The following is a 22,132-nucleotide window of genomic DNA, read 5'->3' on the forward strand; positions in this document are numbered from 1 at the left end:
CTCTTATTTATTTATTTAGAGACGGAGTCTCACTCTGCTGCCCAGGCTGGAGTGCAGTGGTGCAATCTTGGCTCACTCAACCTCTGCCTCGCTACAACCTTTGCCTCCCAGGTCCAAGCGATTCTCGTGCCTCAGCCTCCCGAGTAGCTGGGATTACAGGCGTGCACCACCATGCCCAGTTAATTTTTGTATTTTTAGTAGAGACGGGGTTTCACCATGTTGGCCAGGCTGGTCTCAAACTCCTGACCTCAAGTGATCTGCAGGCTTCAGCCTCCCAAAGTGCTGGGATTACAGGCGTGAGTCACCATGCCCCTGCCTCCCATCTCTTATTTTGCACAGGTTTGAGTGCCTTGTGGGGATAGTCCAAGGGTCAGGACAGTCAAACTTCATCAATCCAGACTCACTAGTTTGGAATTCACACCTTTCTATAGTTAACAAAGGATTTACATTAAAAATAATGATGCTCCAGGATGGCAAAGGATATCAGTTAAGATCTACCCACGTTTATTCCCCGTTAAGACCCAACTTACTCTGTTAAATAAAAAGGAATGTATTTATTGGTCACCTAAGTGAAAAGTCTGGCTTCAAGCACAACTGGATTCAGTACTCAAAACAACATCATCAGGACAGCAGCTCTGCTTTCCACTGTGTTGGCATCAGTCTGAGACTTTGCATGGCAGCCAGATGGCAGCCTCTCACATTCAGGACCACTGGAAATGCAAGTCTCTTTCCCAGGATCCCCAGCAAAACTTATGGTTCATTTTGATGAGATACTATTATTATATCAAAATGAGATACTATTATCTCAAAACTCGTGGCTCATTTTGATGAGATACTAGTTGGGTCACATGCCTAGGTTTTTTTTTTTTGTTCGTTTGTTTGCTTTTTTGAGATGGAATCTCGCTCTGTCGCCCAGGCTGGAGTGCAGTGGCGTGATCTCAGCTCACTGCAAGCTCCACCTCCCGGATTCATGCCATTCTCCTGCCTCAGCCTCCCGAGTAGCTGGGACTACAGGCGCCCACCACCCCGCCCGGCTAATTTTTTGTATTTTTAGTAGAGACGGGGTTTCACCGTGTTAGCCAGGATGGTCTCGATCTCCTGACCTCGTGATCCACCCGCCTGGGCCTCCCAAAGTGCTGGGATTACAGGTGTAAGCCACTGCACCCAGCCCACATGCCTAGGTTTGAAGCAATCACTGAGGCTGGGAGAAGGCAACTCACTAATTGGCTTGGGCCTGAGTCAATGCTCTACTTGTAGAGTGTGTGAGTGGAGGGGGCAGTCAGTCAGCTTCCCAAGACCAATGAGAGTGGGAAAGGGAGTTGGTTCCCCAGAGAGGAAGTTGAGGTATGGTACCAGGAAGGTGAATGAACCCTGGGTGACAAGAACAACAGATGGACTTATCCAAAGGAAATCGATGGCCAAAGAACTAAGAGGACAAATACTTTTCTAGCCCTTTAAAAATATAATTGATGTGCTAGTTTTAAATCCCTACAGACCTCTGATAGGCAATATATTATGGGCTCATTTGAGATAGCCTGCACTTGCTCAAGAATAAAACTGCATCTTTAAAGCAGCCTGCGATCCATGCTTCCAATAAATTGAGACTGGCCTTTCTGACCCACCAGTGGGCAGTTTGACTAAACTAACCAATGTCACCAGCAATGGCTAGAAAGCCTGGCAGCACCACATGCTGTTTTCACTGGGGTCCTCCTTTGGCCAAATGGGGTTAGAGCAAAGTTTGATTCCAGCGGCCCCACCCCTTGACATGGTCAAAGCTCCTCCTGCCCTTGAATCTCTAGTGATTTCTCTTTCACCACCCTCTCCTAACTCATTACTAAAACCTGCTCTTAGGGAGGCTTTGTTATCAGTCATTTGCACATGTGTATGAATAAGCTTCAAGTCAACAGTTTAGGCTCTCTCAGGATCATCTGCACTTTAAATAAAATGCAAGGCGGCTGGGCATGGTGGCTCACACCTGTAATCCCAGCACTTTGGGAGGTCAAAGTGGGCAGATCACCTGAGGTCAGGAGTTTGAGACCAGCCTGGCCAACATGGTGAAACCCTGTCTCTACTACTAATACAAAAATATTAGCTGGACATGGTGGCACATGCCTGTAATCCCAGCTACTTGGGAGGCTGAGGCAGGAGAATCACTTGAACCTGGGAGGTGGATGTAGTAGCGGTGAGCCGAGATTGCACCACTGCACCTCAGCCTGGGAGACAACAGCGAAACTCCGTCTCAAAAAAAAAAGAAACAATGCAAGACACTGTCCTTTCCACCCCACTAACCTCAAAAGATATTTCTGGTGACATCGCAAATGGGACTCCCTGAATTCAAGCAACAAATATCCACAACCTTCTTTGAAACCCCCACTCATCCACAATGTCTTGTCAATGCGTTTTTTTCTCAAGTCTAATTTCATTCTCTGTTTGCTAACATTCAATCATTACCCTCTACTGTGATAGGGAAGTTTCTTGTATCCTTGCACCCCTTTATTCACTCAATAAACTCTTCTCCAGCACCTACCATATCTTAGATACTTGGGTATACAAAGACTGCCTAGTCCCTGTCCTCAAGGAGCTTGCAGTTGAATTTTAATGCAGGAAACCAGATTTGTTTTTTTTGAGATGGGGTCTCTCTCTGTCACCAGGCTGGAGTGCAGTGGCACGATCTCAGCTTACTGCAACCTCTGCCTCCCAGGTTCAAGCGATTCTCCTGCCTCAGCCTCCTGAGTAGCTGGGACTACAGGCGCACACCACCCCACCCGGCTAATTTTTGTATTTTTAGTAGAGAAGGGGTTTCACCATGTTGGCCAGGATGGTCTCGATCTCCTGACCTCAGGTGATCTGCCCGCCTCAGCCTTCCAAAAGTGCTGGGATTATAGCCGTGAACCACCGCGCCTGGCCTAATTTCCAGATTTTTAACACAAGCAAAGTCTAGCCCTGTGGCTGATATAAAGTAAGTATTCAATAAATGCTGCTTCCCCTTTTCAGGGCTGCAGTATATGGACACTACAGCAGAACGCTGGAAATTTTTGAAAAACCCTTTCCAGGTGGACAAGGGCACCAGCCAGAGTGGGTGGAGACGGTGGTTTCTATCTTTACTTGGGAATGTCATGATTTGTTTTGGATGCTCCAAATGTCAGGTTGGAGACGCATGCAAAGGAGAGGGGCTTATTCTAACCAGATCAGGCTAGAGGCAGCCCAGGACACTGTCTCCATGGTGCACAGCCCCAGACAGTTTGGAAACAAACAGAAACCCATCCAGAGGCAGGAGACTGACAAAGGCAAACACAAACAAAGGCCAAGAGATGGAAAACTCATGAGGTGGGGCACAGTAGAGAGGAGGGGAGTGGGGAGAGAGACAAGTGGGGGGTGTGGAGGGGCTTAGAGAGGGGTGTGGTCCTGTTTTTGTGTGAGCTAAATCCAGCCCCAGGGCCCAAGAATCACCATGGCAACGGAATGAATGCTGCTGACTCCATGCCAACACAAGCCTCCTGGGCTTAGCAGGAATGGGCTCAGATGCGATGGGGCCATGTTCTCAAGAAAAATGTCTGAATTGGGCTGTTTAAATCACAAACTGTCCACCCCTCTCCTGGTTTTGTAGGCAATCAGTGTTTATGAAATGAATTAAACAGAAATGACACAGAACAACTTCCCCTATTCTACCTCTCTCTCATACACTCGTGCACTTACTCCCATAGAGTAAAACTCTTTCCCTTTCTGGTAGAAACTGACAGCTCATGGGATGCTGTGCATTTTCAGAAGCAAGGACCTCACCTGTGAGAGGTCCCCCCTTACAATGGCATTAGTGACAGAGGACAGATGGGGTTGCTTTTCACAAGACCTTAGGCAGCTGGGGGCCCCTATGAGGTGGCTCCAACTAAACCACTTTCACTTTTCCCAGAGCTGCTTGGCCTATGGGATCTCCCTGAGATTTTGGGTCGGTGCTAAATAGAATGTTCAGTCTCGTGTAGGGCTTGTCTCCTTCCTGCCTCTCCATTCCCAGGTACCCAGAGGTCTCACACTATCCCCTAGTACACTAGTCCTGCGCTAACTCATCCATTAGGCATAGTAGGCACCGTGCCTAAGGCCCACATTGCAAAAATGTTTTCTTTTAAAATTAGAAGAAAAAAAAACTTTTAAGTGGAAGAAAATGGTTTAGTACATAAATATATTCATCTTTATATCAATGCAGTAATAAAATATAATTTTAAATACTTTTATGGAAGAAAGGGGGCCCAGAAAGGCAAAAGTGCCCAGGGCCCATGGAAGTCATAATGTGGCCCTGCCCTAGTCTTCCCTCCTGCCCACTCGAACCCTCTAGACTCCAGAGTTTTCCTTTCCCCATATCAAAACATACCTGCTATCTCATGTCCCTCCACTAACCCTGGAGCTCCTGGAGGGCAAGACCATTCTTTATGTATCCTCTGTGCCCACAGTCATATCAGGTATTGCGTTACCATTTCTTCTTTTTGCAGGGAGGGGGGTTGGAGGTGGGATGTATGGGGTGGAGCAGAAAACTCAGAAAAAAAAAGAAAAGAAAAGAAAAGAAAAAAAAAAGACAGGGCTAGGTTTGAAACAAATGTTGCCGGAATGAGAGGCCCACTCCTCAGCCCTGCTCTGTAGCAGTGAGCTAATGTGACAGCAGAGTCAAGCCAAAGCAGGGGTTCTTCACTTGAGACATATGGCCAGGTCTCGGGGAACAGAATTCCTGGAAACTGCAAAAACTTCCCATCTATGCAGTCTGACTTTGTCCACATCTGCTATACTGAACTCCACTGAAACTGTTCCTGCTGAGTTTGCCAATATCTCCAATCCAGTAAATTCAACAGACACTTCTCAGGTATAACCCTGGTTTCTGAGCACCATTTGACACTGCTCATCCAGCCCTCCTCTTTGGCTTCCATGACACTTTTGCTATCTCAGTCGCCTCCTATTTCTCTGGTCACTACTGCTGTCTCCTTTGCAGGCTCTCTGCTCTGTTGGGCCCTTAAAAACAAGTAATAATAATAGCAGCAACTGATACATATCAGTGATTTACTCTGCCCTGGGCACTACATAAGCATCAATCCTCTTAATCCTCAAAGTAATCCTAGATCCGCTCTCCAACCACCAGCTAGAGTGATTTTTCTAAAAACCGTATCTCATCATTTTCTTGCTTAGAACCTTCTGATGGCTTTCCTCTGCCCACGGCTTTTTTTTTTTTTTTTTTTTTTTTTGAGATGGAGTCTCGCTCTGTCGCCCAGGCTGGAGTGCAGTAGCACAATCTTGGTTCACTGCAAGCTCCGCCTCCCGGTTTCATGCCATTCTCCTGCCTGAGCCTCCCGAGTAGCTGGGACTACAGGCGCCTGCAACCACGCCCGGCTAATTTTTTGTATTTTTAGTAGAGACGGGGTTTCACGGTGTTAGCCAGGACGGTCTCGATCTCCTGAATTCGTGATCCTCCCGTCTCGGCCTCCCAAAGTGCTGGGATTACAGGCGTGAGCCACCGCGCCCGGCCGCCCACAGCTTTTAAAGTCTTTCAAGATCTGGTCCCTGTCTACCTCTCCAGCCTGATTTCTCATCACTGCCTCTTCCTTTATAACCTGCCTGCTTTTAGCTTCTCCAAGAACTTCAGGTCTTTGCATGTGCTGTTCCTACTGCCTGAAACACTTTTCCTCCACCTTTCAGCCTAGAACCAATTCCTCTGGGGGAAGGAGATTGGTTATGTGATTGACACTGAAATCAGTCTGCCAGGTTCAACTCCCAGCTCTGCCACATCCTAGCAATAAAACCTTGGGCAAGCTATTAAACTCTCTGGCACTGGCTAGACATAGTGGCTCATGCCTGTAATTGGGAAGCTGAGGAAGGTGGATCACTTGAGGTCAGAATTTTGAGACCAGCCTGGCCAACATGGCAAAACCCTGTCTCTACTAAAAATACAAAAATGGCCGGGCATGGTGGCTCACACCTGTAATCCCAGTACTTTGGAAGGCCAAGGTGGGCACATCACTTGAGGTCAGGAGTTCATGACCAGCCTGGCCAACATGGTAAAACCCCATCTCTACTAAAAACACAAAAATTAGCCAGGTGTGGTGGCATGCGCCTGTAATCCCAGCTACTCCGGAGGCTAAGACAGGAGAATTGCTTGTACCCGGGAGGCAGAGGTTGCAGTGAGCCAGAGGTTGCAATGAGCTGAGATTGCACCACTGCACTCTAGCCTGGGTGACAGAGTGAGACTCCAGCTCAAAAAAAAAATTTAAGAAAGAAATAAAATAAAAATAAAAATACAAAAATGAGCCAGGCATGGTGGTGTGTGCCTGTGATCCCAGCTACAGGGAGGCTAAGGCAGGAAAACTGCTTGAACCAGGGAGGCAGAGGTTGCAGTGAGCCGAGATTGCGTCACTGCACTCCAGCCTGGGTGACAGAGCAAGACTCCGTCTCAAAAAAAAAAAAAAAAAAAGTGGATAAGGCCTGTTGTGAAAATTAATCAGTATAGTAAGGTGCCTTGCAATGTTACATGTGTCACCTGAGTATTTTCTGACCCTAGACCATGTTAGAACTCCTTGCCAAGTATTTCCCTAAATTTCATAATACCATAAACTCCCAACCTCACTCTTGAAATGTTTGTCCATCTGCCCACCTTGCAGGCTGTCAGCTCTGTGAAAGCAGGGGCTTTCTGACTTTGATCCTGCTCATATTCCTAGTGCCTGGCATACAGTAGGTACTCATGTTTGTTAAGTCATTAACTAGAAATCCAACACCTCCTAGATATCATATCCTGGTGATATATGCTCTCCAGCAAACAGCTAGTTTGAACAAGGAAGGATGGAAGATAAGATTTTTAACAACAAGGCATATAGGGCAGACTCACACTAAGGCTAAAAGCACTCACAAAGGCAACTTAAATCATTAAGAAAATATCTTTATTCTGAAATGTTCCAATAATCAGTGTAAAAACTGTGGTAGTGGCTCTTTCACAACTTTACAAATTATAGAAAAATGATTTTTCCTCTTCTTTACAGAAATGTCACTCCCAAATCGTACCGGGCTCTATTATGGCTAAAACCCAGCAGGAAGAAGGGAGCAGAGAATACAGCAAGCAGGGCTCCGGCTCTCTGGGTGGCCAGAAGGCTTTTCCTACACATTAAAGCCCAGGCTGAGTCTCAAAGACCTGTGACCCCTCTGAAGGAGGCTCCATCCACATGGATCTGTGGCACACTGGGGCAGGCCTCTGTCTTGAAGGCCAGTAGGCCACAGAAGGCCTGAAAGCATGGCACTCGTGGTTGCAGGCCACAGTCAAGGCAGCTTTGTGAGAATGAGAACAGGAGGTGAGCCTGTAGCTCAAATCCCTTTCTCTAAAACACAGCCAGGGAAGAGGCTGTGGACACTGGCCAAACAGTGCACTAGGTTTAGAAATTTCCCCTTTTACTCAGCTCACAAAGACTAATTTGTTAAACAGCTATTAAAAAAAAATCAGAAAATAAACATTTGGTTCCATTTCAGCTGTAATCAGCAGTTGGTAATTTTTAGAAAAAGATGAGTTTTCTCATCTTGAGTTGCTCATTAAGTCTGTATTTTTTATCAGGCCCCTGACTCCTTTCTTTCTCATCCATGGTTTTTTGGGGAGGGGGGCAAGTACAGCTATAGGAGAAGGCTGTTTGTTGATTTGAGAAAACTGTTAAAATGTTTTGCACTCACATACAAAGGCTGATGGAATTCAAAAATGATCCCACTGATTTTTATGAGAAACATGACTGTTCCTCTTGGGTGTCTCAAGTCAAAACAAGGCAACCGCCTAGTGATTTATAGTTCCCACATTTTCCGCCTTCCAGAAGGCATTAGAGAAAGGGCCAACCTCCGCCAGGAGAAATTGTAAACACACCACTGACAGCTTGGACACTTTGTTTTTAAATGCAGCAGGGCTTTTTCCTTTGGCCCTGGCTGAAAAGCCAACTCCCTAGGACAGTTTAAGAAGGAGCAGATGGAAGGGCTCCCCTAAAACCTAAGAGTGAGGGACTAGTAGTCCCTGTTGACTGGAGTGTGGCTGGGAACATCATCAAAGGCAATTCATACATTTAAGCCATACGAAAATTGTCCTGTGGTCCCCCAACTGGCCCCTAGGCTCAACCCGGCTGGACATGAGGCATAGGAGGTACAGAACAAGTTACCATAAGGCACATAGTTGAGGTAGCCCCCACACCAGGCCCAGAAAGATTATCTTTTCGCACGATTCCAAAAGTGTTGGAAAGCAGAGGAGTTGATGACACTCACTATGAGCAGCAGCAGCAGATACAGGGATATCATGACGGTAAACCAATGGCTGGAAAACCAGGAGAGCTGGCTCGAAGCCCTGCTTAAGAGGGAAAAAAGAGTGGTGTTGGCAAAAAGAGAAAAACATTTTTTTTAAGTGTGTACAACAAGTCTGGCTCTAAGAAGACAAAATGATGAATTTCATCCTTTGCCTGAGCCATGAAATGAAGCTTCGTGCTTCCTTGCTCAAAAAACCTGGGGCTGTTTGCCCAGGCACTGACACGCCTTTCAACAGGATATTTTCTAAATGCGCAAAGACAGCTATGCAATGAGCTCATCCTGATCTTCCCTTTTGTAGCTCCTCTTTTACCATTTACAACCTATCTTGGTATCTATAACAATGACCTAGCTCAGGGTGTCTGCCCAGATGGTGGCAGGTGGCAGGTAATTTAGCTGAAGTCTTTTCACTTTTAGACACATGAAGATATAAATCCAAGCTGGGGAAATCCTCTTTGGCCCACTAGGAGATGATCTAAACCACCCAAGTGTGCACTAACGAGATGCTCCAGGGAGAAGTGGGAAAGGAATGGAATTTTCAAGGATAAAAAGTTAGATGATTTTAAACCAAAGCATAATGTCACCTGGACCCAGGCACCCTATATAGATTTCCCAAATTTGGACAGGGGTCGGGAGGAGACTTTACTGGTTTATGAAGTCTGGAAGCGTGGAAACCACTGGTGTGTACAAGCAGGAGTGGGGATTATTTAAAGTGACCCCTTTTCCTGTCATATCTACTTACCTGCTGCTGGCCCCTGCAAGAAGCACCATCATGGATTCCAACAATGCAACAAAATCTCAAGAGTGGCCCCCAACGCTGGTGAGCCCCACACATACTCCCACACTGCAGAGTTGGAACTAGGCATCCACCAAAGCTGATAAGGTCTGAAGGCCCACATCTGCTATTGAGTTCAAGGCCCTCATTTTAGAGATAAAGATGAAGCATCTCAGGTCCAGAGAGGGGCAGTCAGTGGTTCAGCAGCCACTGTGGGAAGCTACTGAGCCAGCCTGTGCACAATCACACCCGGTGTCCAGTCACTGCCCTGCCTCTCAGCTTAACCTCATCGGTGGGTCTCAGACTGCAATCATGGGCCTAGTGGCTAAGGGGCCACACTGTTTGCGGCAGCCAATTTGGACTCAGTCAGTCTCTCATGCTATTTGTGTTTACCAATCTTTCTCTCTTCTCACTGGAATACAGTCCTCTTAGGGTCGGGACCACATCTTCTCCAGATCCTATCTCTCACTTCTCACCATGTCCAGCATGGTGCTTTACATACTTGACATCTAGCAGAGGTCTAAGGCTGGGGGAGGGGAGGCTGATACCTACAACAACTAAGAAAGCCAGCACTCTGAATACAGCCATTAGTTGTTCTCTTAGACCTTACCTCTTGGGTGGCTTCTGTGAATACACCAGGAGGTACTTCACTCGCAGCAGCTGGTTATTGGTGACCACGAAGTACTTGGGAGGGATGTCTCCCCCTTCACTATGTTTGATTCTCGCTCGTCTGCGATCTATCTCCTTGGAATCTGAATAAGGAGAGTAAAACACATCTTCACTGGGAGGAAATAGAACTAAGGAAGCACATTATAAATAGAAATAAGTTAAGCCTCCTGGTGCTGAGGGGGAAGAAGGCCTGGCAGGCTGAGCAACAGACGTGTGTGCGCATGAAGCAGCACTGAAAAAAATGGAGAATCTGGCAGGCAAATGGGAGGAGGAAAAAAAGAGTAGGAAAATATAAGGGATACAAGGAAGAAAAAACAAAACTCAACTGAGTGGGGAGAACAGAAGGAAGAAGCAAATTGATGGCCATAGCAAAGAAATACGCTGGGACTGGGAGCTAGGAACAGGACTTGATCTGAACACGCCTCTTAACAGGCATTATATATATATATATATATATATAAAATATGTTTTTTTTTTGTTTTTTGTTTTTTTGAGATGGAGTCTTGCTTTTGTCGTCCAGGCTGGAGTGCAACAGCGCAGTTTTGGCTTACTACAACCTCCACCTCCCGGGTTCAAGCAACTCTTGTGCCTCAGCCTCCCAAGTAGCTGGGATTACAGGCGCCTGCCACCATGTCTGGCTAATTTTTGTATTTTTAGTAGAAATGGGGTTTCACCATGTTGGCCAGGCTGGTCTCAAACTCCAGACACCTCAGGTGATCAGCCTGCCTCAGCCTCCCAAAGTGCTGGGATTACAGGCATGAGCCACCACACCCGGCCTTAACAGGCATTTTAAATGAACCATTCTGGATTTGAGGTTCTTAGAACATTTATCTTCCACCCTTCGTACCAAGACTTGTTTTAAAACAAACAAACAAAAAACCCTTTTCTTTTAATAACACAAAAAAGTTCTACAAAAAACTAGGAAGACCAAAGCTGCGTGACAGCAGAGGTTGGAAGGTTTTGTTTTGATGTTTAATGTCACGGTTTGCAAACTTCCTAAGAATTATAAATGCAAATATCCATGCTGTCCAGTTTGGGAGGGTGGTGTCAGACCTGAGCCTGCATCTCAGAATTCCAGTTGTTTTACATTAGAGGCCGGAAGAGTCAGTTTTCTGAATTCTCTTGGAACCAACAAGCCAGATCTTTTTTCTTTCTTTTTTTTTTTTTTTTTTTTTGGATGGAGTCTCGCTCTGTTGCCCAGGCTAAAATGTAGTGGCATGATGTTGGATTACTGCAACCTCTGCCTCCTGGGATCAAGCGATTCTCATGACTCAGTCTCCCAAGTAGCTGGGACCACAGGCACATGCCACCACACCCGGCTCATTTTTTTATTTTAGTAGAGACGAGGTTTCACCACGTTGGCCAGGTTGGTCACAAACTTCTGACCTCAGGTGATCCACCCGACTTGGCCTCCCAAAATGCTGGGATTACAGGTGTGAGCCACACTGCACCTGGCCCCAACAAGCCAGCTCTGGAGACTGGAATGACAGTTCTGTGACTGCTCTGCCTTTGAGGAGAGCCACACAATGGTGGGGGGAGACAAGGCAAACAGTCTCAGGGACACAGTAGGGGAGTGGGATGAGGTAGCTGGCCAGTCATCACTCTCTGGAGAGCTCAGGACTCCCCAGCACCTTGGCTGCCCTTCACACCCTGGAGGGATCTGGCACACGCCAGTGTAGATCGGAGGGTCTGGACCCAGCATCCTTTGCTTCATTTAGCAAATATTTATTGAATATCAAGTACATACCAAGGCTTTCTGCTGATACCAGGTGCCCAAGAATGAATGAGACCTCATTCCTACCTTCAAGGAGCCCACGCACTGGCTTCATCACTCACTTTTTTAAAAAATTCAAATCTCTCCTCCTCCCGCAAAGCTTTCCCTGGCTGCTTGGACCCACCATGATTACTACTTCCTCTGAGCTGCCTCTGTGGGCCTTGTCAGCCTCCTTACCTGGCACGCCCTACCTACCCCCTCGTAGTGAATGGTCTCCATTGAGCGTTCAATCTCTAAGAAGACTGCTCGCTCCTTGGGCAGGACCCTGTCCAGCACTGCCCTGGATCCAGCCCAACCCTTGGGCATGCAATGGGTGCTCTACCCAACAGCTGGGCCAGCAAGAACCTGTACACCCAACAGAGGCCTGTAGCCCAGGTCTGGACCAAGTGCTCACTCACCCTTCTTCTTGGTTTGGCACTTGACGTCCGGATGGTCAATGACCTCACACACGGCCACACAGCTAAGGATGGGGCCGAGGAGGCTGTGCTGCCACCCGTGGCCATGGGGGCTGTATATGAGGGCCAGGCTCAAGTCACTGGTGAGGTAGGTCCCCTCTCCGAACAAGGATGTCTGCAATAGCAAGGCCAATGGAAAAGAAACACAGATGGTTGAATGTACAGTTGGCACGGCAAGACGACACAGGTCTCTCTTCAAGAGTTGTAAACACAAAATGTACAACCCCCCCCCCCCTTTTTGCCCCAGCAAGACACAGGATCAAATAATCCTGTGATATCATCACAGGGTTATTACTAAACACATTCCTGCCTGACAACAGTTTAACTGATTGTGGATTTGGCCATCTGGCCTGGCAAACTAGCAGTTCCTTGTGGTCAAGGTTGAGTGAGAAAAGCATAGGTATAAGCATCCAAACCAATCTCGGTTTGAATCCTCCAGCAAGTGGCAAGTTATATAAACTCTCTGTGTCTCAGTTTCTAGATCTACAAAATAATGTTACTAGTAGCTCCTTTACAAGGTTGCCAGTGAGGATTAAATGAGGCAATATACATACATAAAAGAGTGGGACATCTGGCACATCTAAATAAATGAGGGGCCAGTACTCCATTGCAGGCCTTTATGTTCTAGTATATAAAGTAATTCCTGTTACATGAATGCAGTAAGCATGGTTACTCTGATGGGCTTGAAATGCAAAGTCACACCCTTAGGTACAGGGAAGGGGTCCCACCTGAGAAGGGAGGTAATCTGAGTCATTACTTGGAAAAGAAATGAGTCTCTCACAAACAAAAACATAAAAATTAAAAATAATAAATAAATTAGAAATTAGTCTCTTAGACCAGAAACTATAACCAAATGAGGGAGGCCTACATGCGGGGCAAGGTACGTTTTACTCTTTGTATTGGGGTTGACCAAGAAAACATCTAAAAATCTAGGCAGCATCTCCCTGGTGGTGCCCTCCATAAGGAAGCATGCCAGGTGAAGGACCTGTAAGTTGAGGCTACAGCAGGCATAGTGAACACATCTTTGCCCACGGTAGATGACCAATAATCAACCACAATTGCCAGCACAGTAATATCAAGCATGGCACTTATTCCTAATGATCCAGAATCCTCAATTTAACATTCCAGGTAGCTGCGACCAATGGATGGACATTGACACTCAGGTTGAAATTCAACTGCAATCCCTGAGCCACACTATCAGTATCTCAAGATAAGTGGACTTGAAAAATGTCCTTTTCAGTAGCACCAGGCTTCCAAAATCCTAAATCTGTTAAGTGAAGCTTAGGGGAAATGAAACAGACCTTTGCTTGGCCTTTGGGAAGCTCTTTGCCAAGTTAGGCAGGGTCTCCATCTCTCAAAAGCTGACACAGACCTTCTCCAATGACACTGGATGCCCTCTGATCTGACCCCACATCCATTCTCTGCTTATGCCATCATGTGTTCACCCTTCCTTAGACTTGAGAACCCCATGCAAGGCTGCCATGAGCAGTGGTGTACAAGAGTGGGAAACTCAGTGTATCTCTGCCATGAAAACAGTATCAGTATCAACTGGCAGATGGACTCCCTCAAGCAAGCCCTTCACTGAAAACCCAGGCAGAGGGGCCATAGGAGGATTGATGTGCTTTACCAAAGGATTTTTATAAGATGCCTCTAAGCAGCAAACTCCCTGGGGCACTAAAATGAAGGTTTAGTGTACAAGAGTATAATCTGCAGGCAACTTCTCCAGGCCAGCACCAGTGTAAAGGGGAAGCCCCCTGGATTCCAGTAGCCTGGACATAATGGTAAGCTGAGAGCCAGTGGTGGACTGAGAGCCAGTGTAAACAAGCCCGTCATCCTTAGCAAAACCCAACAACATTAACCAGATACACCAGGGAAATATCTCCAGTCTCAGGGCTGCAGCAGCCACAACTGAGCCCATGGCTCATGGAGCCAGCTCCTCACAGACAAGGCAGATACTGCCATGACTGGGGGAAAGGCCTGCAGCTCCTCCAACTACCCTAGATGCCCCTCCATCAGCATATAAAAGCAGCTACCTCTTCCTTGGTACTTAGTACACAAAGAGCCCTTTGCATACATGAACTGTTTCAATTCTCTGACATATAAGAAGGAGGGTAATGGTGTCCTTTTTTACAGATGAAGAACCTGAGGCTCAGAGAGTTTAATTTACTCAGGGCCATAGAGCTGTTAAGTAAGTCTCTGTAGCTCCAGGGGTCTGTCTGTAATGCTCCTCCTATTCCTGAGGGGTAAAATAAATGCCTGCAGAGAAGTGGACAGATGACTGTTTTGACTCATAAAAATGGGACAAAAGCAGCTCAAGAGGGGAGGGAAAGGACCTCTCCTCGGTGCATCTTGGCATATCCCTCAGTTTCTCCAAGGGCTGATTTCCTGGAGTGTGGTCCCCAAGGAAAGTGCTTCTCAAACTTCAATATGCATACAGATCACCTGGGGACCTTGTTAAAGTGTGGATTCCGATCAGGTGGTCTGCGCCTGAGATTCGCATTTCCAGCAAGCTACCAGGTGATGCAGACGCTGCTGGTCCAGGGAGCGCACAGTGGAGCGAGGGTTGGCTACATAGTGGGATCACCTGGAGAGCTTTTAAAGCAACTGATGCCTGTGCTCCACTCGGAGATTCTCATTTAATTGGTCTGGGATGCAGCCAGGCATCTGGGATTTATTATTATTTATTTATTTTATTATTTATTTTTTGAGATGGAGTCTCGCTCTGTCGCCTAGGCTGGAGTGCAGTAGTGCGATCTCAGCTCACTGCCACCTCTGCCTCCCAGGTTCAAGCAATTCTCCTGCCTCAGCCTCCCGAGTAGCTGGGATTACAGGCACCCACCACCATGCCCGGCTAATTTTTGTATTTTTAGTATAGATAGGGTTGCACCACGTTGGCCAGGCTGGTCTGGAACTCCCTCAGCCTCCCAAAGTCCTGGGATTACAGGCGTGAGCCACTGCGCCAGGCCTGGCATCTGGGATTTTTAAAAGCTCCCCGAGTGATTCTAAATATGCAGCCAAGGTCGGGAACTATCTTTAAATCGATGCTTTTCAAACTATAACCAGTGCAGGAATCACCTAGAGATCTTGTTAAAATGCAGGTTCTGATTCAGAAGGTCTAGAGTGTGCCCAAGATTTTGCATTTTCTTAGGTTTCCAGGTGATGCTGCCACTGCTGGTGTGCAGACCACATTTTGAGCGAGAAGGCGTTAGTAAACCTACCCAACCCCACCTGCAAACTCCTAGGGTTCTGAATCTCCCCCTCCCCACTCTCCCACCTCCATCCCTGCTTCCCCACATCAGCAGGGTGTCCCTTAGGCCCCACCTTGTTCAGATGGCAGTGCAGGCCATTGTGGATAATGGAATGGAAGTTTTCTAGGCGGCTACCATGAAAGGCATAGATTAGGTCTCGTTCTCCTTTGGTCTCATAAAATTTGGCGTTGGCTGGGTCAAAGTACTCAATTTCAAACAGGAAGTCCGGTGCGGGAACAGGCGTGTGAGGAGCCCCAGTCAGCTTTTGGATCTTTTCAAACTTGAAAACATGAAGAGTGTCAAAATTTTATTTGGGGAGCTGGTAAATGTGCTGCAAAAATAGCCCCCTAAACTCTCAGGCTTAACTCCCATGGACTCTGCTCATGAGAACAACAGGTTTCATGAGGATAGAGACATAAGCAAACTCAGAGCTTATAGCACAAGACTGCTTTCTTTAATAACATTTTTCCCGGTCGGGTGCGGTGGCTCACACCTGTAATCCCAAAACTCTGGGAGGCCGAGGCAGGTGGATCATTTGAAGTCAGGAGTTCGAGACCAGCCTGACCAACACGGTGAAACCCCATCTCTACTAAAAATACAAAATTAGCCGGGTGTGGCAGTGCACACCTTTAGTCCCAGCTACTTGGGAGGCTGAGGCAGAAGAATCACTTGAACCCGGGAGGTGGAGGTTGCAGTGAGCAGAGATCACGTCACTGTACTCCAGACTGGGCAACAAGAGTGAAACTCCATCTAAAAAAATAATAATAATAAATAATAACATTTTTCCCTACAGTAGGCTGAGAAGCATGAATTGCTCCTTCTAAGTGGAGATCACAGGGCTGGGCGCGGTGGCTCACGCCTGTAATCCTAGCACTTTGGGCGGCCGAGGCGGGCGGATCACGAGGTCAGGAGATCAAGACCATCCCAGCTAACACGGTGAAACCCCGTCTCTACTAAAAATACAAAAAATTAGCTGGGCGTGGTGGTGGGCGCCTGTAGTCCCAACTACTCGGGAGGCTGAGGCAGGAGAATGGTGTGAGCCCAAGAGGCAGAGCTTGCAGTGAGCCGAGATGGCGCCACTGCACTCCAGCCTGGGCGACAGAGCGAGACTCCGTCTCAAAAAATAAATAAATAAATAAATAAAATAATAATTAAAAAAAATAAGTGGAGATCACTTCTAATTTTCCTAACACTTTTTTTTTTTTTTTTTTTTTGAGACAGTCTCGCTCTGTCGCCCAGGCTGGAGTGCAGTGACGCCATCTCGGCTCACTGCAACCTCTGCCCCTCCAGGTTTTTTAAGCAATTCTGTGCCTCAGCCTCCAGAGTAGCTGGGATTACAAGTGCGTGCCACCACCCCTGGCTAATTTTTTTTGTATTTTTAGTAGAGATGGGGTTTCACCATCTTGGCCAGGCTGGTCTTGAACTCCTGACCTCGTGATCCACCCGCCTCAGCCGTCCAAAGTGCTGGGATTACAGGCGTGAGCCACCGCGCCCGGCCGCTTCCTAACACTTTTACATCTATTTCCTGCATTCCGTTTTTATAATCATCTCATGATTATTGTAAAAATTCCCTCTCATCCTTGTCCATGCACCCCTCTGCAATGTGGTTTTGCAGGTGGGATTCTACCAAGATCCCATCAAAAGATGGAACCTACTTCTCCACCCTTAAGACTGTGCTTGGCCATGTGACTTGCTTTGGCCAACGGGACATTAACATATATATAGCAAACAGAGACTTGAGAAAGGCTTGTCTTTCCTTCTTTGCTGCTGAGAACCCCTCACCATTGTCCTGGCTTGTCTGCTATAGAGTATGAGCCTCACAGAGGAAGCCTTCCAGCATGGTGGCCATCCCAGCTGAAGCCCCAGAAATGTAAGTGAGGCCACCCTAACTCATCCAGCCAAGCCCAGAACCACCCAACCAACCCACAAAATCATGAGAAGCAATTAGCATTTGTTGCTGTTGTTGTTTTTGAGACAGGATCTGGCTCTGTCACCCAGGCTGGAGTGCAGTGGTGCGATCCTAGCTCATCGCAGCCTTGAACTCCTGGGTTCGAGCAATCCTCTATCCTCAGTTTCTTGAGTAGCTGGGACTATACGTGCAACTACTATGCGCACCTAATTCTTAAATTTTTCATAGAGAGAGGGTCTTGCTATGTTGCCCAGGCTGGTCTTGAACTCCAGCCTCAAGCAATCCTCCCACCTTGGCCTCCCAAAGTACTAGGATTACAGGCGCAAGCCACTGCCCCCTAGTCCATTTCAGTGGTTTTTTCTTTTTTTTTGAGATGGAGTCTTAGTCTGTCTCTCAGCCTAGAGTGCAGTGGCACGATCTTGGCTCACTGCAGCCTCCACCTCCCAGGTTCAAGCGATTCTCCTACCTCAGCCTCCCGAGCAGCTGGGATTACAGGCATGTGCCACAATGCCTGGCTAATTTTTGTATTTTTATTAGAGACGAAGCTTCATCATTTTGGCCAGGCTGGTCTTGAACTCCTGGCCTCAAGTGATCCGCCTGCCTTGGCCTCCCAAAGTGCTGGAATTATAGGCGTGAGCTTGTAGAGTTTAGTATTATTTGGAATGGGGATTGTAGACCTGTGAATTTCCTCTCTATAGTGGTTACACCTATAGTCCCAGTTACCCAAGACAAGCCAGGACAATGGGTCACACCTGGCCCATTTTAGTCGGGTTTTTTTTGTTGTTTTTTTTTTTCCTTTCTTTCTTTCTTTCTTTTTTGTTTTGAGATACAGTCTTGCACTGTTGCCCTGGCTGGAGTGCAGTGGCGGCATCTTGGCTCACTGCAACCTCCGCCTCCCGGCTTCAAGTGATTCTCCTGCCTCAGCCTCCCAAGTAGCTGGGATTACAGGCTCCCACCACCATGCCCAGCTAAGTTTTTGTATTTTTAGTAGAGACGGGGTTCCACTATGTTGGCCAGGCTGGTCTCAAACTCCTGACCTCATGATCCACCCGCCTTGGCCTTCCAAAGTGCTGGGATTACAGGCATGAGCTACCGCACCCAGCCAGTGGTTTTCAAATAGTAGGTCACAGACCAAAGCCAGTCTATGGCAAAGTTTTCTCTGGATTATGACTGAATGAGCAAAATAAGGGCAATATAACAGATATATTGATGTAAGGTTGCCATGTACCTTTCTTTGGAAGAACTGTTCTTCATTCTGAAGTCAAGGCCATCCTCCTTTCTTAGTACTATAATATCCTTTTATAAAATGATGATACATGGTAGCTAACATACTTACTTGGGCAATACAAAAAGTTGACAATCCTGGGTCCCAATACCCCACGGTTTAAAAGAAATTTAACTGGTCCACAATCAAAAGTCTAGGAGCTATTTATTGCCTTATCTACTTTAGCACCCAACATCTAGTAGGTGCTTGATGCCCATATGAGTGAGGTAAGAATAAATGAATGAACAAATTTGAATTCAACACATAACAACAGTGAAACCCAGAGATTCACTAGGAATTAGCCACCCAGCCTGGACCTGAATACAGATCTCCTGACTCCCACCTCCAGGGCTCTTTATGGTATTTTAACATCTAACACAGAAGAATGTCCCTTAGATACCAGAATCCAAGGTACCAAATTCTACGCCACATAGGAAAGATTTGTGTCTTTGGCAGGAGCTTGTAAAATTGAATACTCTTAAATTGAAATGAATTAAGTGATGAACAGTATGGGTAAAGGAAGAGCACCAGAGCAGGAATCAAGTCCTACACCCTGGTCCTTGTCATCCAGCCTGTCCCTGGGAGACCCCAGCCAGGCAAGGTAAACCAAATTATGGAATGTCTGACTTGTGCCAGAAACTGTGCTGGGGGGTGACACACATTTTATCAGTGCCCCACTTTGAGGTAACTATCAGCATCTCAATTTACAAATGGGAAAAAGGAGGCCCTTTTCGATAGAAATGGGATTTGAACCCAGAGCATGAGGTTTTCCACTCCTTTGAGCTCTGCCTCTCCATCTCCTGACAACTGAACTAGGTCAGTGTTTCTTAAGATATGGTCAGGGTCACCCTAATCAGAATTACCAGCAGTGCTTGTTAAATAAAGTGAATCCCAACACATACTGAGCCCTTAGTATGTGCCCTTAGGCATTTTCAAAGTGAAAATTCATTCAATTCTCATAGTCAGTGTCTGATAGAAGTATACTATTATCATCCCCATTTTATAGATGGGGAAGCGGAGATACTGAAATGCACCTGGTACCTACTCAAGGTCACACAGCTGAGATGAGACAGAACTCAGCTTTGTACAGCCAGTGGGAAAGCTCCTGGGCCTGACTCCAGACACAGAACTAGAAAGTCTAAAGGTGAGGACCAGGAATCTGCATTCTCAAGCTGCCCAGGTCACTGGTACACAGGGAAGTCTCAGAGCCACTGGATTCAGTGCTGTCCTAGAGCCCTTAGGCCCCTAAAATCTGTGATGCTACGGACCAAAGTCTCACCTCTGCCTTCCCTGCACTGTGGATTGTCAGGACCTTTGAGGATAAAATCCAGCTCACCAGGTCCCAGGCCCGTTTGTGGTTGTCTCCGGAGGACTGGAGAAGTTCTTTCAGGTTAGGTAACTTGCTGGCATCTGCAAGCTGAAGCGACGGAAGAACTTCCATTAGCAAGGATCCCGGACACAGTGATAATCAGGGGCCCTCTAGTGGGAAGGTAGGCAACGTTCACTTGTTGCACGTCTCAAGGGATCTCCTGAGAGGAAATTCACAGGTCTACAATCCCCTTTCCAAATAATACCAAACTTTACAAGCTCTAAAATCTGAAAGGTTTTTTTTTTTGGTGGGTTTTTGTTTTGTTTTGTTTTTGAGACAGGGTCTCACTCTGTCGCCCAGGCTGGAGAGCAGTGGCATGATCTTGGCTCACTGCAGCCTCTGCCTCCTAGGTTCAAGCAATTCTCCCACCTCAGCCTCCCGAGTAGCTGGGACTACAAGCGCACGCCACCACGCCTGGCTACTTTTCATATTTTTTGGTAGAGATGGGGTTTCACCATGTTGGCCAGCCTGGTCTCGAGCTCCTGACCTCAAGTGATCCCCCTGCCTCGGCCTTCCAAAGTGCTGGGATTACAGGTGTGAACCACCATGCCCAGCCTTGGTGGTTTTTTTTTTTTAAACTCTTTGGGTACCAAACCTGACCTGAGCTGATGTGAGGTTTAATCTTTACCTATCCCCTTCCTGTTAGTATCAGTGCATTCTGCTGCAGGAATATTAACATGCCATGAGTATGGCATGCCACCCACTGGAGGTGTGACTGAATACATGATACACGCACATGTGGGTAAAGCACTACATTACAAAGCCTTTTCCTTTCTGTGTGAGAATTAGTTAACTTCTGTTAAGTTGTTCCCCTGGAGACTGGATAAAGGTAGTATGACAACTACATACGTAATCAGGCAACACTGCTTAAGGTAAAAATGACGCAGCATGGTACACGGCATCTGGCCTGGGAGGAACTGTAAATGGGGAATGCATAACTTTGGGTTTCCCAGAGTGTGACAATGTTTTGTTGGAACACTGGAAGCTTTGTTGATGGCATTCTCATGAGTGAGACCAGCCTCTGAGGAAAATGGAGCTTCACTTAGGCCAGAGCAGTTCCTGCACCCACCCCATGTGGATCTCATCTCTTTACTCCCAAGTTTTCACTTTTGGGGGCAAAGACTAGCTCTTGGACCTCTATGTGGACCACTGCAAGGACTTCCACAGAAACACAGTGCCTGATGCTGTGCTGCTGAAAGCTGTCATCAGTCCTAGAGCCTTTGGATTTAGGCTGATGCCCCGTGGGACCTGTGATAGGACTCAGCCTAGTTGTCATTGCAGCACATTATTTACCATTCTAAAATCAGGAAGAATCGGAATCCTGAAACATATTCAGTGCCAGGATTTCTGATAAGGGACTGGGGACTTGGACTAACAGATAGCAACAAAGTATCTGTAGCTTTTGCTCAGAAGTTATGACTGACTAGAGGTCAAACCTCTCCAGCATGGTATTTAAACACCTCTAGCCTAATCTCAAACCCTTACCATCCCCTCCCCATCACAGACTGCTTCTATCCAGGAGCATGTCTTGTTCCAAGAATACCCCTTCCCCCACCTCTACTACCCAGGCACTTCTGATCCAAGAGACCACTCTCTCCTCTAAGCCCCTAAAGCCCATTGCCCCAGTTCTCCCTTCCAAGTCTGGCCAGACACCTGGAGGTCAAGAACTGTCTTGTGTTTTTCCAATTCTCCTCTTTCCTGGATGCAGAGAAAGAGCATGAACTGTGGAATCAGATCTCAGTTGGAATCTCTGTTGAGCTTCTATCTCCTTTCCAACAAGGGCACCTCTCTACCTCGCCATGGGGTTGTCAGGAAGTTTGAAGAAGGTCACAGAATCTCAGGGCTTGGTCTATATATGTCCATTTCTTTTCTTTCCATTTACATTTCTCCCCAGACAACACTGTCCTCCCAAACCCTGGCAACCTTTCCTTCTGCTTTGCAAGGGATGTAGTTGGCACTTCAAGGATACCTGTGTGGTGGCCCGGTGTGGTGGTTCACACCTGTAATCCCAGCACTTTGGGAGGCTGAGGGGGGCGGGTCACGAGGTCAAGAGATTGAGACCATCCTGACCAACATGGTGAAACCCCATCTCTACTGAAAATACAAAAATTAGTTGGGTGTGGTGGCATGTGCCTGTAGTCCCAGCTACTCGGGAGGCCAAGGCAAAAGAATCACTTGAACCCAGGAGGCGGAGGTTGCAGTGAGCCAAGATGGCGCCACTGCACTCCAGCCTGGTGACAGAGAGAGACTGTCTCCAAAAAAAAAAAAAAAAAAAAAAAAAGAATACCTGTGGTTCTTTTCCATTTTTCTAGAAAATTGACTATTACTGACTTTGGGAGTTTTTCTTAGCTCTGTAGTTGAAAATTAGAAACAGAGC

General features: G+C 46.9%; 1 protein-coding gene across 22 annotated transcripts in view; it reads right to left on the reverse strand.

The window, feature by feature from the left end:
• The window catches only part of PARP16 (poly(ADP-ribose) polymerase family member 16), a 69,412-nt gene that overhangs the window by 19,555 nt on the left and 27,725 nt on the right, over window positions 1–22,132 (reverse strand). For 6 of the 22 annotated variants that reach the window (XR_010151398.1, XR_010151400.1, XR_008539320.2 and 3 more), the window contains exons 2-6: window positions 19,666–19,803; window positions 15,287–15,493; window positions 11,909–12,080; window positions 9,678–9,819; window positions 8,257–8,335 (exon numbers count right to left, since the gene is read on the reverse strand). Coding sequence is in view for 16 of the 22 variants with exons in the window: in XM_016928372.4 (XP_016783861.1) it covers window positions 8,257–8,335; window positions 9,678–9,819; window positions 11,909–12,080; window positions 15,287–15,493; window positions 19,666–19,803 (738 nt within the window). In the remaining 6 variants the exon portion in view is untranslated. Of the gene's footprint in view, window positions 1–6,891; window positions 8,339–9,677; window positions 9,820–11,908; window positions 12,081–15,286; window positions 15,494–19,665; window positions 19,804–22,132 lie in introns of those variants that run through there. The other 16 variants (XR_010151399.1, XR_674589.5, XM_054667008.1 and 13 more) reach the window with 8 other exon arrangements.

Source organism: Pan troglodytes, chromosome 16 (assembly GCF_028858775.2).
Source record: "Pan troglodytes isolate AG18354 chromosome 16, NHGRI_mPanTro3-v2.0_pri, whole genome shotgun sequence".
Taxonomy (NCBI): domain Eukaryota; kingdom Metazoa; phylum Chordata; class Mammalia; order Primates; family Hominidae; genus Pan; species Pan troglodytes.